General features: G+C 41.9%; 2 protein-coding genes across 3 annotated transcripts; both read right to left on the bottom strand.

The window, feature by feature from the left end:
- Nucleotides 1-203: 203 nt before the first annotated feature.
- Nucleotides 204-7,171, bottom strand: plp1a (proteolipid protein 1a). 2 transcript variants are annotated; one of them, XM_034121080.1, is made up of 7 exons: nt 6,917-7,171; nt 4,655-4,841; nt 4,372-4,528; nt 3,853-4,021; nt 2,818-2,891; nt 2,650-2,715; nt 204-800 (listed from the first exon to the last, which is right to left on the bottom strand). In XM_034121080.1, exons 1-7 carry the CDS (start codon nt 6,918-6,920, stop codon nt 636-638), a joined length of 822 nt encoding a protein of 273 aa, XP_033976971.1. In that variant the 5' UTR covers nt 6,921-7,171; the 3' UTR covers nt 204-635. The 2 variants fall into 2 exon arrangements, with proteins under 2 accessions (XP_033976971.1, XP_033976972.1); XM_034121081.1 differs by lacking the exon at nt 204-800 and adding an exon at nt 916-2,245.
- Nucleotides 7,172-9,591: 2,420 nt separating this feature from the next.
- pcdh20 (protocadherin 20) lies at nt 9,592-12,812 on the bottom strand. The gene is made up of 2 exons (XM_034121304.1): nt 12,578-12,812; nt 9,592-12,280 (listed from the first exon to the last, which is right to left on the bottom strand). Exons 1-2 carry the CDS (start codon nt 12,623-12,625, stop codon nt 9,776-9,778), a joined length of 2,553 nt encoding a protein of 850 aa, XP_033977195.1. The 5' UTR covers nt 12,626-12,812; the 3' UTR covers nt 9,592-9,775.
- Between the last annotated feature and the right edge of the window lie 5,050 nt (nt 12,813-17,862).

The raw sequence follows: 17,862 nt of genomic DNA, 5'->3' as shown, positions 1-17,862 counted from the left end.
TCTCGGTCCACCTTTCAACAGCCATTTCACATGAAGTCAAATGTTGCCTCATTGTTTCCACTTAAAAGTAGCAGTGTTCAAATGAAGCCTTAGTATATTTCTTAGCAAGTTCTAAAAACACAGCTCTGAAAATATAATCCCCAAACCCTCCTTGTTTGTATTTTCTTTACACAAGACCTTGATTGTGATTGAAGGACCAAGTATGTGGGGGGGGAACCCTAGAGACGGTGAACAGTTTATTTCCTCTTCATTAAAAAGGATATCAAGCATGCACCGCATACTGAGGTCAAAACTAAGCTGAAAAAAAACAAAAAAAACTATCATGTATGCCTTTCAAACTACATCTCTGTCTTTAAGGAAATATACACAAAGTATAGAGTCTATATAGACATTTGTCAAATAGAGAATGTTATATAAGAATAAAGTATTGAACAGTCAAGGCTCCTAACTGCATTTGTACCATTTCACTACTTTAGATGTGAACACATTTAATTAAAACATTGAATTAATGAAGGGAATCAATTAACCAAATACTATCAAAGTGGTAAACTTCACTTGAATATGTCATTATTTTATGAGCAGCTTAATTGTGATGGTCGTCATGAAAAGCTCCTGCAGCAACACCAGAGGCGCTGTCAGGAGATATCAGATGTGTCTGCAGGGTACGGGGAGCACAGTGTCCCCCCTCTGTCCCGCTGAAGCCTCCCGTACAGATCATAGCCTCTCCTCTCCTCTCTCTCACCGTGCCTCAGCTTCCTGTGGTACACATGGTTCACAGCCAAGTGCAGGGAGAAGTGCACCTGTGGACACAAGAGGAGAGAATACAAACACCTTACAAAACACCTTGGCCCCTAGATATGGCACTACACCAGACACTGCACTTTTCACAGACTACAAACAAATCTTTTCAAAAGGCACTCTGCACATCATTTTCTTTTTATTATCAAATTTTACCAACACAAAAATAATCATCAAACAGCCAGCTGCCATTTGACAAATGCACCACTCACAGCTGGGTAAAGCTCACACCAAATAGAATAATCTTATTATTATGCTGCAAAAGGTTTTATTAGAAATACCCAAAGTGTAAAAGTGGTAGTAAAAACATCTAAAGTAAGTAAACAAGATGTGTTATACAATAACTACAACAACATTCCTAAAGCATAGGAGACAAAAAAAATCTTTATAAAAGTACCTCAGTCATGCAGTAAGAGCAGCGAGGGGATCACACCTCAACAGTGTGTTTTAGGTCAAATAATACCAAGTCACTTGATAAATTAGCACCTAGTGCTTTTGCAATCTAATCTCAAAACGATGAGAAACAATGTATGACCTTTCTAGATCAGAACCAAACAAGTATGTCCCTTTGTCCAAAAGGAACAATTCCAAATAATCTAAAATTCCTTCACTTTGAATCCATCACTTCAATTATTTGGAGGGAGGTGGGGGTCATGCAGTGTGTGCGTGTGTGTGTGTCTCAGATGGGCTGCATTTAGGAGTCAGAGAGGTCTAACCCTCTCATTGTTTGCTGGTCCCTCTCCCTTGACATGTAATATAACCCTTGGCAGAGAATCGGAGCGCAGGTGGCCCCCACAACTGGCTCCTTATTGGTTGGCTTTCAGAACGGCCATTACTTCATTGTTGAGGCTTTTCTCCAGCCCGTGAGAAAAGTCCTGAGGTCAGCGTGAGACTGCAAATGCATGCTTGTCTGCCACCATGGCAACCAGATGTGAAGGATGGTAGTCATGGTAACATAATCCCTATTCTGTGCAACAGCTGCATTCTCGCAGCACATGTGTCGCAAATTGGTGGTTATTCCTTACACCTGTTAATTTATTAGTGATGTGTTATTTCTATTTTGAGAGCAACTGGAAGCAGGAATTAATTATATTCTCAGCAAGAAAAAAAAAGAGCAATAATTTACAAATATTTTGGTAACATGGCATAGGAAATACTGAAATAAGATGTACTGCATTAAGGCAGTAGAAAAACATACTAGCATAGAGAAAAAGAACATTATTCCCAACAAGAAAAGTAAAAATATAAAAACATTTCAAGAGTCCGTGACCACAGGTGGTTCTGTGCAGATGATGAGAAGGAGAGAATTGTTGCCGTCCCTTTACATCCCCATGTTGATAGTGAGGTAGTGAAAGAGCTGGTGAGCCTAACACCGTGCACCCATGCCCTTTCTCCCCAGATACCGAAGAACCGCAAAGTTATAGGTGGTCGAGACAGTATAGGTTAGCTATGGAAGGAAAAGCAGAGACAGGAGGTGTCAGAATATGGAAGAGTGACAAATCCAGAACATCCAGAAACTAGACATAAGAAAATATATGATTAACTGCTAATGGCATTAATTTGATAGCAGATTCCATCCGTATAACGGCTTCTGTAATGGAGCATGCCGGTATAATGGGTGCTCCATTTGCCTGGCTGGAAAACCACCAGACATTACAGCACTATTATGATGTTTGTGTCAGCTGAGAAAGAGGAACAGAGAGCAATAGTACAAAAGTCATCACTCATGGAGGTCTGAGATGCCTCGCCGCCTACACTTTGAGCGTCACCGAGTCACATGAGTCATAACACTATTGTACCCTACTGTGGAAACGCAGACAAATGGGCCCCATCTGAGGAATAATCACTCACCAGAGCCAAGAGAGTAATGCCAGCACCAGCGAAGGCAGCAATGTAGAGGTCATAGGTCATCTGGTACTGATCGGAGATAAGAGAGCTGCATTAGACATACATCTTCATTTCTTGTCAAGCAAATTGTAGAACATGACTGCAGAGCTTTTATTATTCCCGGGTCCTTACTTCTCTGGTTTTGCAAACATTGGAGAGAGTCATACCACAAGCTTTCCCTGGCACTGCGTTCCATGGCAGGAGACCTGTTAAAAATAACATTTATCTGTTTATTTGATCATTCAAACACAAAATACTGTCAAAGGACAATGTTGGCATTTTTCTATATTTGTTTTCCAATATCACTTAAACCTAAAGACCTAAAATCCAACAACGCTACGTTTTTTCATATTTTTTGAGGTATGCCTTGAGGCACTTAAAGATGGAAATCTTTGAAGTTAAACTCTTTTTGTACCATAAGATACAAGACATGTAGGCCTACTTGTTGGGCTCTTTTTTTACACCATCAGGATTGTTTATGTGGGATGAAGTGAAAAAGTAAAGCGCCCATGAACATGGTTAGGAAGGAACATGTCATCCACTGAAACAGAGTGGGTCATTGTATGGCTAGTTATTAGACACAATAAGGAGGTCAATGTTGAGCTTTCCCCCGCGACTCTAGAATGAAAGAACAATTATTGGCTGGATTGCGACAACATTTGTTCTGACGTCCATGGTGCATGAACATGTACATGTGATGAATCCTCATTTGCTTTGATAATTTCCTAACTTATTCCTCTACTTCCACAATGAGAATAGCATTTTAGGATATTTGGGGAAATCTCAAATTTAGGATATTGCCAAAACATTTCAAAACGTTCTCAACTTTAAAATGTAACAAATAAATTGGTCCAGGTTTTGGTCTGCAAACCTAATGCCATTCCCATCAGCCTCAGCTGTTCTTTGTGCCAATTATAAGCAAATGTTAGCATGCTAATAGATTGTGAACATGGTCAACATAATACCTGCCAAAGATAAGCATGTTAGCAATGTCATTGTGAGCATGTTAGCCTGATTAGCTTAGCATTTTGAACATGTGCTGATGGAATATTCACAGTCAGTTAGTGAAAACAACTTTTTGGCATTGGTCTTTTCATGGGATTTATTAATGATAAACTTAGTGTGATAAGGCAGTCCAATAGGTTGCCATCAAAGATGTCCTGTTACCGTATTGCCTTGCATCAACACAGAGCTGGTTGATACTCGCTGGGGTCTCAGTCAGAACATCAATGGTGTGGCAGGTGGCATCCATATTGTAGAAGAAGTAGACAGGCAGGGCCGAGAAGGCGAACACCAGCAGCCACAGCACGGCTAGTACGTAAGTCATTACTATAAACTGTGCAAAGAAGAAGAAGTAGAATAAACATTAGGTTGCATCATCATAATAAACTGATGCACATAATCTTAGTGAGTGTTTTTATGAGCATTGACTCACTAAGTGACAATTTTTTTTTTTATTAGCTTTTCTTATTATCTTACTCTGTGTTCTACTCCTCTTCTTCCAACCACTCAGCTTTTTTATCCCCACCCGCTCAAACACACAATGTATGCTTATCTTTGCATGTCCCCATAGGTTTTTAGCAGCCTTAAGATTTTCAGCTCAGCACCCACCAGGGAGTGATATGTGTATTAATCCCATCCAATCTCGCCAATCCCCTTTACTTGTCCCACTCTAGGCCCTCTCACCGAGGAGCTGAGGCAGCGGCCACACATAGTGCTCCTGAACTCTCCAAAGGTTTGCCTGGCAGCACTTGTGGTGTAGAAACCCTCCGCCAACAGCACGATGCAGTAGAGGAAGAAAAAGGAGGCCAAACCATAGATGAAATACTGGAAATATTGGATGCTGAAGAAAAAAGGAAAAAGAAAGATTGTTACAAGAAGCTTAACCTTCTAAATACATACAAAGAAATCCTATGACAAGGCTACAAATGTCACTGTAATCATGGAAATGCATAGATTTACCACTCACATGTAGGCGAGGGTGATGTAGTCCTGCATGTTACGAGCAAAGTATGTCTCGATGAGTCTTTCCGTCTCGGTGAGTGCCTGGTGCCCACAACCGCAGAAGAGGGCAATGCCAGAGAAACATAGCAGTGTGGCGACCAGGGAGCAGTATGGCACCCCACCCAAACAGCGCATACAGCAATCATAGCAACCTGTCAAGACGCAGCACCATGAAATTCAATGCACATCATTAACAGATTCAATATGACACAGACTCTGTTTCTATGTACAGTTAAGGAGAGTACAATGTGCTTTTTAACTCTTACCCCCTTAGTCAAAAGCTACAACCTGTAAGTAAGATATTTAATAAATTAACTCCGGTAAAAGCCATGCAGGTTTTCGTCCTATTTGTGAGATATCCCTTTCTCAGTTTTTTCCTTCACACTACTAAAACATGGATCTTTTTTACATGATGATTTTATATTTAAAAAGTCAATAAGTGTTTAAATGTCTTCCACAGTTTCTTGAGCCCAAACTGACATACTCAATATCCTTGTTTTTTCCGAGCTAGATACCCAAAGAGATGTTTGATAATAAATGCTATGAATTGATTATCAAAGTTGTTGGCAATTCAATGTTTGGCGATGTACAAATCAATTATTCAATATGTGTTTCTGTTATGCTGGAGGATTCACAGAACTTGCTGCCAACTGTTTCCATAGTGACTGGTTCTTTGGTAGAAAGTCGTTCCCATAAAAAAGGGGAGCACAATGAGTTGGAATTTCCAGAGAAGGATGAACCATATTAAAATGGTGTGAACACATGAAATTCCATAGAATCGAGGTTAAGGCAGAACATTTTGGGATTGATGCCTCAAAAAGTAGGTTCCATACAAACACAAATATCTCCACAATTAGAAAACAACAAGATTTGAGTGAGATTTCATTGAAATGCTGAATTCATGTTTCTTTGACACTGTTGACTGAGCAGCAGCTGTTAACACTTTCATTCCCTTGGTAAAGCTGTGCACTCTCCCCTATAGTCATGTGATGTCTGAATGGATGCCAAAGGGCCAAGGGCATGGGGATGTATCTGCTCTGACCCCGGCTCGCACCCTGACTTCATTCACCACCCAGCATGGAGAGTGTGAGAAAAGGGGGAGGATGGAGAGGAGAGACAAAGTGAAAGAGAGAGAGAGGCTGCTTTTGTGACTGCAGAGACAACCGTCTTTGTCCTAAGGCATCATGGGGGTACAAGGGCCACCAATGTCATGCAAACAAAGGCCAGAGGCACCTCTTTGCTTGACACACACGGACACACACGCACACACTCAGAGACTTCCTTCTGGGGGAGACACAGGAACAAGAAAGTGATAGTGGGGAGCTGTCTGTGCTGGAAGAGGATGGAAAAAAGCAAATCTATAAACAAACAATGCAACTGTGTGCATGTGTGCCATTACATGCTTGAAAGCGTGCATCCACACAGACATGCACAATGGAAGCAGACAGACTGTGGTTGGTACCATTACAGTAAACACAGATGGCAGGAGGGGCCAATAGATAGCTCTTTAATTGAACACTTCTATGTGCGGGTGTGTGTGAGGGAGAGAGAGAAACTGGGATCACTGTCATTCAGATGGCATCACTACTGTAGCGTGGAAGAGGGAGTTTTGATAGATAAACTGTGAGAAAACTAGCAAATAAAAGGAATTTTTCAGTATTGTTATAGGGAAGGCAATTGTAGTATGCAAATTACACTTTCTACTACGTGCACAAAAAGCTGTGGTCATCATACTATCAAAAAGTAGCAGCATTCATATAAATCCAAACATTTCAGTCTAGCCAACATTGGCCCACATTCCTTGACACCTTGTACCAATTAACTAATGAATGACTTCACGAGGCGGAACAAAGAGCTGAAACAAAGCTGCACCCCCTATGTCGAGTGTGGCTCAAATGAAAACACAGGCCTCGTTCTGGTAGAAAATGCAAAGCTGAGGCCAAGTTCAGCACTTTAAAAATTGAGAAAGATTGCGACCGAAAGCAAATGCGACAATGCTCCTGTGAAAGTAGCCCTGCCATCTCAAGCATGACATAAATCTCTTGATATCAGTGCGGCATCAGCCGGTGAGTATCCGACCTCTAAACTGACAACAAAAGTAATGACTTCTCATGCCCTTTCACAGTCCCATTCATATCTGCGAGCAAATCACATGAAATAAAAAGCACATTTGATAATATGATGTAATGTGTCTGCTCAAAGTTAATACGTGGCCGGAGTTTCTTACCCATGTCTGGATGATGCGTTCGAGGACCTTTCGTCTACTGTTTGCTGCCTGCTCTGCAGCTGGTCCGCTGATGATATGCGCAACTGGTCTCCGGCCCCCGTATATCAACCTCAACTCGCTTTCTGTTCCCCCAACAATGGACAGACCCACTGATGACTGCAAGTGCAATCTTAAAGAAACAATGTCTCTTTTCAATTAACTTCGTGGCGGAGAATAATGAGGAGGTCAAGGTTCTTACGCTTGCAGAAATGTTCTTAGTTCATTGTTGACGCACATTTGCACGTACAGAGAGCAACTTCATATGCAAATACAGAAGAGAGAACGAAAGAAACAACTTTTGTGAGTTAGCCATCCCAACTCTAGGACAAACAGTCCTTGATTCTCAACGGCCTTTTGTTTTAAAGCCAACATCTAGAGCCTGATCAATACAACTTAATACAGCTAATGGATCATGCATAGTCTTTAGGGAAGGATGACAGACACTGTATGTCCATGACCAGTGAAGGTGGTCTGGCTAAAGTTTCACTTTCAAATATAAGCCTGTGGAAAGTCAGGTGATGCTCTCCAGACTAAGGAAAGTATCATATATTTAACTGAAGTGTCTTAGATTCAGTACTGAACATGCCAGATCCAGCTAACAAAGCTGACATGCTTTATCATACCTCTTAAGTGGGTCTATTTATTGCTGGAGTGTTCATTTTATAAAATAAAGATTAAAGTGGCGTTCACAGACCATGAATATGTGGATTACTTGATTCAGATAGTGCCTATATAAACCGGGTAGTTGAGGGGTAATTCTGAGCATCACTTCAGTGAGATCCATTGATAATAAATACATCACTGCTATTTTAATTAGACTGGATTGTTATGTCATATGGGATCATCCAACCCCTGATGGCGGGTATCTCAGAAATAATTCACTGGCCATTTGGGTTGGTGCCAGCTGTTTTCTTTGTCCATGTCAGCTCATGAAACCCCATAACCCACTATTAAATGTTCAGCTTTAGTAAAAAAAGAAAAACTGGATTTGATTAAGATGAGATGTGCTGTGAGCGGAGCAGAGCAGCATGCAGCAGAGAAGCATCACTGATCTCAGGTGACCCGACTGTGACAGAGTGAGAGACTGTCCTCTGATTCATCTACACACCCTCTGGCAAAATACCAGAAATAAAGAGCAAAATGTGGCTTTACCTGTGTCCAGCAGATGGCAGGCTTTCTCCTGCCATAGCATTTGTGAGTGTGGCAGACACATGAGGAGTTTAATCCCACAATACAAATTATATTTTGAGAAAAGTCAGTTTTGTCAGAAAGCTAATCAAAACATGTTGCTCCAAAAATACAGTCTGGAAGGTAGCTAGATATTTAATTTAACAGGTCAAAAATGTCTCTGTTGAACCACAAAAGTGTTTTTTTTAAATTTGGAATATTAATGGATTTAATGTTTTAATGGAATCTGTTATTCCTTATGTCATTACGCTTCTTTTATTTGTAGATTTATTTTGTAGCTCTTTTGTTTCTCTGTTAATGGAGTTGGTGTCACAGTACAACCTTATCAAATAATTTAGTTTCAAGCCACTTGCTCAGAAATCCTCAGAGAAACACCACTCATGTTATACAAGCTTTGTTCTCCACTCTCCAGGTTGTTGTAAAGTGTGTTTTACAACTCTGAACTACCTCTAACACAGGTATATCTTTAAATGATTGCTCAATAGTTGATGCTACCATAAAGACAAAGCAAATATTTTGTATTGTTAAAAGCTTAAACAATGAATCTGCCCTCTTTGTGTAATTGTGTTCCCCAATTTTAAACACATTTTAACCTGATCCTAGTTTTGATATCTCAATTCTTCCCCTGCATACAAATGTAACCCATGAGAGCAACTGCTTTCTTTTACCATAGTATGATTTATCTTGAAACATGTGTCATCAAAACGAAACTGTGGGGGTTTCTGGTTGGATTACAGCAGGTTTGTCTACTTTTTATTGGGTACAATCCAGCACGGTGTTATGTGTGTCCCTCTGCCACCTCTCACCTGCACACAGCTGCGCCTCGCCTCCATTTCCTAATATGCAACATTTTATTAAAAAAAATCGTTCTACATTAATATTTTCAAAGTACATAAAAAATTGCTTCACAATCTTTTTATTAAACAGATAACTTGGTTGTAAATGCTAATATTTTTGTGTTATTATGATTATTTTGTCTTATGTCCTATATATAATATTTTGCATTGTTGGAGGACCTCTGGACCTAAGAATTTCATTGTCATAACTACACTGTAGCTACTGTGCATATGATAATAAAACCCTTGAATCTTGAGTTCCTCTCAGAGCTGCTTCTTGAGAGACTTGCATTATCTCCACACCGGAGGAACAATAAACCCTTTTGTGTGTCAAAATACTTTAGACTTCCCACAACTCTGAAATCTGAGAAAGACCCAATCAACGTAGCAGACTATTATCTCAGTCTTGTTCTTCTCTCTGGTTATAGAGAATAATCCCTTAAAATAATCAATGTATCACATTTTCATTAGCAATGCCTTGCAGTGGCATCTTAATGCTTTACACACAACCTGTGTGTCAAATTACAATTGTACATTTTTTCTCTGCTGGTAACTTCAAATACTTCACTTATCATACCACCTTTTTATATTTACTCACCAGGCAGGTTATCAGAAAATTGATCAACTTTATTTTCACAGATTTGTCCCAGTTTGAACACACATTGTATCAGAATAACTCTAACTATCAAAATGCAAGACGAGTTTGACAAATATTCAGAATGTATTTAAATTACAGGCTGATTTCACCCTTAACAAAGTGTGAGTGAGGATTACACACATTGCTTGCTTTATTCTGTTAGTAATAATTGTCTTTAAGCCTGAGTGGAATCTCATTCTTCTCAATGTGCCCCCTATTTTTATGATGAAGTCTCCTCTGTTTCAGGTATAAAACAACTGTCGCCACAAGCCAACATGTGGACACCAGTATCATACCAAGGCCTACCAACAGTGTCAGCTGAGCAGATCTGATGTCCACTGCCTCACAGATTTGGGTCTTTTGGGGGGTTTGAACCACGTCAGCTGTCCCTGACCAGGTGGGCTCCCGGTCCAAGTGGCAGGGGCCCACGCTCTCGTTGACCAACAGATTAACCCAGACAGTGGTATAAAGTGGAGCTGGCTTCCCCCCATCTCTGACCACAATGAACAGGTGATGCATTCCCAGGTCTTTCTGTAGGAGTTGCTGGGCTACAGTAATGTTTCCTGACATTGAATCCACTCGGAAGGGACTGGTGTTTTGCACTGGGTCTGGCATCACAACAGTGTAAGTAATCTCTGAATTGAGCCCTGAGTCTGCGTCAATGGCAAATATCTTTGTTACAATGGTGCCTGTAACGGCTGTTTGAGAGACAGTCTGGCAGGAGGAGTTGCTGCTTGGAAGGATAACTTTTGGCTGGTTGTCATTGATATCCTCCACAAAGATAGTTACCCTGGCAGTGGAAGTCAAAGCGACCGGGTGCCCATGATCGCTAGCCAGCAGGTAGAGTTCATAACGGTCGTGCGTCTCGCGATCTAAGTCGGTGGTGGTGTGCAGTGTCCCAAGGGTGTTATCCAAAACAAAAGGTCCACTGCTGCTCACAACATGCAACTCTGTGTTCCCATTCGCTCCTTCGTCTGGGTCTGTCACCTTAACCCTCCCCACCTGGGCAAACAGTTTTACATTCTCAGGCATGAAAAAGATAAAGTGAGGGGTTATAAAAACGGGTGCATTGTCATTCTGGTCCAGCACTTGAATGGATACTGTGGCCGCTGACTCCAATGGAGGAGAGCCGCTATCTTCTGCAAACACAGTGAGTGTGTGTGCATCCTGCCGCTCCCTGTCCAGAATGGCTGACACAGACAGCTGACCTGTATTGGGGTCAATGTTAAAGATGGAAGATGTGTGTTTGTCCAGACTGTAGGTAACCCTGCCGTTGTATCCACTGTCTGCGTCGGTTGCCAAGACCTTCAGCAGTGACATCCCTGGCTGGTTGTTTTCTTCCACCTCCAGCTTGTAGTGAGACTGGACAAAAATTGGAGCATTATCATTGACATCTGCCACCAACACCCTGATCGCACGCCTGGAATGAGTGATCACAGATCCTTCAGCATGCACTACAACAAAAGTATGATGTTCTCTTTTCATCTCATAGTCTAGGGCCTTTGATGTGGAAAGGAGATATTTGCCATTCTGTGGGCTCAGAGTGAAAGGTACCTCACCCTCAATGGCAATAGATGAGCCTTCAAATCTGCTGTCACCCTCAAGCTCTAAAACAGCTAAGACAGTGGGGGGTTGGTTCTCTGGTAACACCATAGTCTCGTTTTGATGCTCCACTATGAACCCGATCTTGATTGCCAGCTCTTGGTTGGCCTTGGGGAGCACGGATACAGTTACCTGAGTGTCTGCTGGGGGGCAGTGATGGCCGCTAGCTAACACTTTCAACAGCAGCTCCTTGGAGCTGTCACTCTGGAGGTCCTGTGTTAGTCTGATGGACCCAGTGAGGCTGTCAAGGCTTAAGAGATTCTTGGCCTGCTCTGAGACTTTGGGACTGAGGGAGTACACGATGGCAGCATTCAAGCCTGAATCTGGGTCTGTGGCCCTGACCTGAGCAACCAGCATGTTCTTCGGGGAGTCTCCGGGGATGCTGACGCTGCGGGGGCTGTCGGGGCTAAAGCTTGGACAGTTGTCATTAACATCTGTCACTGTGACTATTAAAGTCGCTGTAGCACTTAAAGAGCCTGTGCCACGGTCAGTGGCCACCAGCGTCATCTGATACATGTCCTGAGTCTCCCTATCCAGAGCTGTTTGCACAACCAGCATGATGACAGGCCCGTCTTCTACTGTTAAACTGAAAACTCCATCAAAATCTTCTAGCTGATAAGACAGCTCACTGTTATACCCAGCATCCCTGTCCAGAGCCTGGTCATCCAATAAGAAACTGGTCCCCACAGACACGTCTTCAGACATCTTCAAGTGTATTTCACTGTTTTCAAAATGAGGCGCGTTGTCATTGATGTCCTCTATGATCACAGCGAACTGTATAAGGTCGCCTGAGGGCCCCACGACAGCATTGTGTAAAATAATGCATTCCTCAGTTTTTGTTTCCTCAGGGAAGAGGGCCTCGCGGTCCATCTTTTCCTCAGTGGTGTAAAAATCTCCAGTGTTTTTGTCCATCCACAGATACTTCTGCGTCAGTAGCTGGTACGGAGGTGGAAAGTGTTCACTGAGTGACCCCACCAGGACACCTGGCCCCTGTTCCTCTGGGATGGAAAACCGGACAGAACCACATATTATCTGCTGCAGATGTACCACAACAAGCAGAATCTGACAGGAGAAGAAACAAACTGTGAGCAGTAATTCTTTTAAATAACACGTTTGTTCACATTCCAGTCATGACAAAGCTAGTGTTTTACTTAAACAAAGGATGAGTGCAAAAGTTTTCAATTAGTCAGTAAACTCATTTGTCAAAACTCCTCAGTACCTCTCCATGTACTCACTACAACATCGAATATTACAGAAAAACATTGCAGATACACCCTTTTTCTCTCATTCATAAATACTGACAAAGTAATTAGACACTATCAGAACGGATAATCCTCACATTGCTTTTGAGTCACTGACCTGCATTAGTCCAACCCAGCTCATATTAATAGGAGTCCCATTGCCCATCTCGCTCACACATACCACCCAGGTTCTCCCAGCAGCAATGTGCTCTGAGGAAAGAGGCAGCAACCTTAACCTGTTCAGCTGAAGGCATAATGAATTACATGCCCCTCCTACAATATTTACCTGGTGTGTCGGAAGGACACCGGATAAGTCAGAGAAGGAACAGGTTTACCTGCCTTCTTTCATAATTATTCCTTTATGAAATACTATTGTGGTGGCTCTACTCTTCAGCCACCTCCCTTGTGAGTGTGTGTTCCCTTTCCCTGTCTGTGTGGGCGTGGTGGCTGTCACTCCTGGGTTGCATTCGAATAGTCCATTTAGCTTAGGAACCTTCCTAACGGAGTGAAATGACCCGGAAGTCCCTCAGTGGCAGCCATGATAAGTGCCGTTCGAATTCTCTAAATTAAAAGGAAAGGAGGTTTCAAACTTCCTTTATAACCTCCTTTAGCCTAGGAACCACTGGACCTCCCTAACCGAAAGGAGAGGAGAAAATGCTGCCCCACAATGCCTTGCGGCCGCAGCATTTGCCGTCACACAACAGTCGGCCGTTCACGGAAACAACCGATTATGAACGAGAAATGATATCATGAAAGTTACGGTGCTTATTAAGCATTTTAAAACGTATGCGGTAAGTTGCCAAAGTGCTTTGTTTTGAACGTTCATCCGTATTATAATCAAAAAGAGAAATATGAACGTTAGTTTTTACTGAAATGATCAAATAAAGTCAACATTTCACAGTCTTTACTGAGCTGTGTGGGGTTTGTTCAACTTTTAAAAGATGTTTGAATGGTGATATACACAGTGATAGATGTTAAGGACTAACGTTTATAATAAATACATTTGTATTGATTTTAAGATCTTTTCATACAATCATATGTATTGGGATCATTTGTATTAATGTGGACCGGAGGGAGAGGGTGACGAGCATAAGTTTCACTTTCCTTTTTTATTTCAATTCCAACTTTGGTCATGAAGAATATGTTTCTCTGTTGTCCCCGTTCATAAAGCATAAAACAACAGCACCAGAGCACGGTGCAGAGTCTCTAGATGAGTTTACAGTAGTCCCTCGTTCTTATTAAACATCCATGTTGTAGTCCGCTGTATAGAAAACTGTAGTTTCCATAGTTTCCCCACAGCAGCAGGCGCACATTTATGACCTCTGCTGGCGCATCATAAACACGTCGGATAGTGAAAGTGCAGTCGGATTCTCTAAAGTGCCGCAGTCTCTTCTCCTAAATCCTTTTGAATTCTCCTATCCACTATCCCTTAACCCCATGACGTTTCACTCCGAGGTCAAGGAATAGACGATAGGGTTAGAACTTAGGAGCTGTTTTTTTGGAGTATTCGAACGCAACCCTGGCTCCCGGCTCAATCTCCACCTGCTGCAAATCTCCACCTGGTGCAATCAGCTTTACACACCTGATTCCCATTCAGCCATTTACTAATGGTATATCAGCGGAGGCTCCACAACATGTCAGCGCCAGATCGTTGTTTAAACCCCAGTGGTAACTCTCAGCCTTCTTAGCCGATTTAAAACTATTTCTCTGTACACGGAATACTTTTCTCATCTGTTTCTCTTATGCTCCAGGATCACTATCCAGCCGCCTTGTTACCATCACCTGCCGCCACCAGTCATCATTCCAACCGGATTACTCTCCACACTCACCAGTCTTCATTCCTACAGGATTACTCTCCACGCTCCTCCACCTCACAATAAACCTTTTTCCAACACTCTGCCGTGTCCTGCGTTTGGGTCCTATCGGATATCGTAACAACTATAGCCTGGGGTACTAATATCAAATGAGCTTGCACACCTGTTTATATAAGCAATTCTGCCATACCTTATCTTCTTTAATTAGGTTTATCCTGTTCATTTAGAGATGTGCTTAAAGGTGGGGTAGGTAATTTTGGAGAAACCAGCTCGAGTGTGCTAGAATTTGAAAATACACAACCAGAAAAAATCTGCCACTTCCTTACAGAGCCCCTCCTCCAAAACACACGCCCTCACATGCCCTCATTGGCACATGACCAATGAGGGCCGTGTCCATTGGACTTACAGCGACATCGTGCTTCATGGCGAGTGGTCTGTCGCCATGGCAACGGCATTTGATGACACCCCATAATACGGTTAGATGCGTTGATGGCTGCATCATTACCAAACCTGTGAAGTTTTGGGCCGTTTGGAGCATTTTCACTGAAGTTATGAGAAAACCGTGTTTCATGGCGAGCATTGTGTTGCCATGGCAACGGCATTTTGAAGAAACCCCATAATTGACGTAGAGCTGTTGAGGGCTGGACCGGTGATATACAAGCGAAGTTTGGGGGGGACGATCGGACCGTGTCCATTGGACTTACAGCAACATCGTGCTTCATGGCGAGTGGTCTGTCGCCATGGCAACGGCATTTGATGACACCCCATAATACGCTTAGATGCGTTGATGGCTGCATCGTTACCAAACCTGTCAATGTGACATCATCGTGTTCCATGACACAGGTGTTTATATTTGAGCTAACGACGACAGCTGTGTGTCACCAATAATGTATAAAATAGGTGGAACATGTTGAAGTCAGTATGAAGTCTCCATCAGACAGAAAAGAATAGGCTCAGACAGTGGGTGTTTCTCAATCGCGAGTACGCTTGCTTGGTAGCACATGTCTGCCGAGCATCTTGCTTCAGAAGCGAGTCAAGAATACTTCCTGACATTTGGAAAACAAAGAGTGGAACAGGCTAGCAAGTGTGCAGGTGTGCGTCATATGATAGGCCCCGCCTTACATTTTCCGCCACAGATTTTGGAAATTGGTCCGTGCGCAAAGCATTGTGGGGATTTTAAGACCGCGGAGTCTACTCATGTGCAGCCTCGATATTTCTCCAAACGGAGTTCGCCGGGCTCGGTAGATTTCCAAGTATGCTGGAGATTGGAACAGTACTTCGGCGGCACTCGATGACGTAGTATGCTTGAAATAGTGGCTCTGCAGCAGCTTTACTCGCGATTGAGAAACACCCAGTCTGTTAAACTCCAGTGACCACGTCGTTAGCTCAAACACGAACACCTGTGTGTTATGACATCATCGTGTTCCTTGACACAGGTGTTTATATTTGAGCTAACGAGATGTGCAGAGATCAAAGGTTTCCATTGTTCTGAATGAGAGATAAACCTCTTACACGTTTTGTCGAAGAACCGTAACAGATATCTGTGAAATTTCAAAACGTGAAGCATGTCAAGGAACTTGAGCATCTGAAGTGTCATTTTTGTGTACTTTCGGGTTAATAATGTGGCCTTTTTGGCAGTTTAATTAAAGGTGTGCGGCTGCTACCGTGAGGAAATATCAGCCTGAAATTACAATTTTAATGGAGGCATGTTGAAAGTTTTTGTCACTTCATGTCACAGATTCTACAGATGGCCAGTCCGCCCCTGCTGACAGGGAGGTATAGGCCATCCAGTTATTTTAGCCGGGCTGGCTAAAATGATTGGTCGTGCTTTTTACAGCGCCACGGCTTCCACAGATGAATTTTTTTAATGTATTTATAGAGAGGCGAAGTCCCTCCCTTTCCGGGGGACCTCCATGGGACCTTATTTCGGAAAAAGTATGTATTGAAGTCAATGGCGAGAGAAAGATTATCTTTTGATCCCGTTTGAATTGTGCCACGAATTACACATATGATGTTTGTCAATTTAAAAGATAATTTTACAAGTAAAAAAAATAAAAATGTGTCGTAAAAATGTGAAGTAACACTTTTTTTTGTGTGAAACCGCTCAATGAACTACATCTCCCGTCTCACACCACACACCAAGACGGCCGTCACGTTGGCACATTTCACTTCTTTCTTTCAGAATGAGGCAAAAAGTATTAAAAGAGGTGAAAATCACTACAAGTCTGGGCATGTTGAGAGCTGTACATACACAAAAGGGGAGTTAGTCGGGTTCCGTAAGAGCCAGCATGCGGGACCGGGATTCTGGGATTTGTAGTCTTTCTAGTTGCATATTTTTCATAGTCTTATATTTCAACAGTTTTTACGACAAACTGTGACTTTTTTAACATGGAAATGATTTTTTAAGATTGACAAACATCATATGTGTAATTCGTGGCACAATTCAAACGGGATCGAAAGATAATCTTTCTCTCCCCATTGACTTCAATACATAATTTTTCCGAAATGAGGTCCCATGGGTCGGAAGTAGATGGGCGGGACTTCGCCTCTCTATTGTCAAAGCATTTAATATATTCATTGCTATCGGGATGTTAAGAGCATTCCATTGAATATAACAAAAAGTGTTTCTGAAATAAATTACATACCCCACCTTTAAAGGGGACCTATCATGCAAAATGCACTTTTGTACGTCTTTTATACATGAATATGTGTCCCCGGTGTTCCAGGGAACTCACCAAGTGTCAGAAAACACAACCCTCTCTATTTTCCTCCATACCCAAATCTCTAAAAAAGGGGCTGCAACGGATCTGATAAAAACTGATCCAGATTTGAACACTGTCCTGACGTCAGGACAGTGGCGCTACGGCTATTGGGCCAACTCCACCAATCAGGAGGAGACAGCCACGGCCATTGCCGTTCGAAAGCGCTGGAGACGCTGTAGTACATATGCCAGGCCTGTAGACGGTGCTGTTCTCACAGAATCTGCCCTTGCAAAAACAGAGCTAAAAAATGTCAAATTTAGCAAAATGAGGCATGGCTAAAATGCATGATCTGTTTGGTATATATAATAATATGCCTTATATAGGTATGGTCCTACACTATATTATTCAAATATAGCATGATAGGTCCACTTTAAATGAAATTGAATTACAAACATGAAAATAAACGACTTTCTTCTTTAGGTGAACATCTGCAGTAAGAAATACATAATGTAGTACAAAGTAAATTTCGTAATAATAATCGTAATAATAATTACTATTAATATCGTACATGTTGTTGAACTAAATTAGTCTAAAAGCTTAAGTTATTTGTAGGTTTAGATTTATTAAAAAAATAGAAAACTTAAAACATGATGAATTTCCCACCAATATTTAAAGCAACCAGGATTAGCTGCAATATAAAATGCTACACACCAGAATACACATAATGTTACACATAATGGGCTATTCTGCATAGCGACCACTTTTGATGAATTAAGTATAAGCCTTCATTTCTGCGATTGAGTATTTTAAATCATGAAATAACTTTTACTTTGAGTGAAGGATAATGAATATTACAGTTGTCCAGACATTTCTCGTGAAAGGCTTCT

The sequence above is a fragment of the Trematomus bernacchii genome, unplaced genomic scaffold (genome assembly GCF_902827165.1).
Source record: "Trematomus bernacchii unplaced genomic scaffold, fTreBer1.1, whole genome shotgun sequence".
NCBI lineage: Eukaryota > Metazoa > Chordata > Actinopteri > Perciformes > Nototheniidae > Trematomus > Trematomus bernacchii.
The sequence above is the reverse complement of the archived record's forward strand: the minus strand, read 5'-3'. Positions and strand labels throughout refer to the sequence as shown.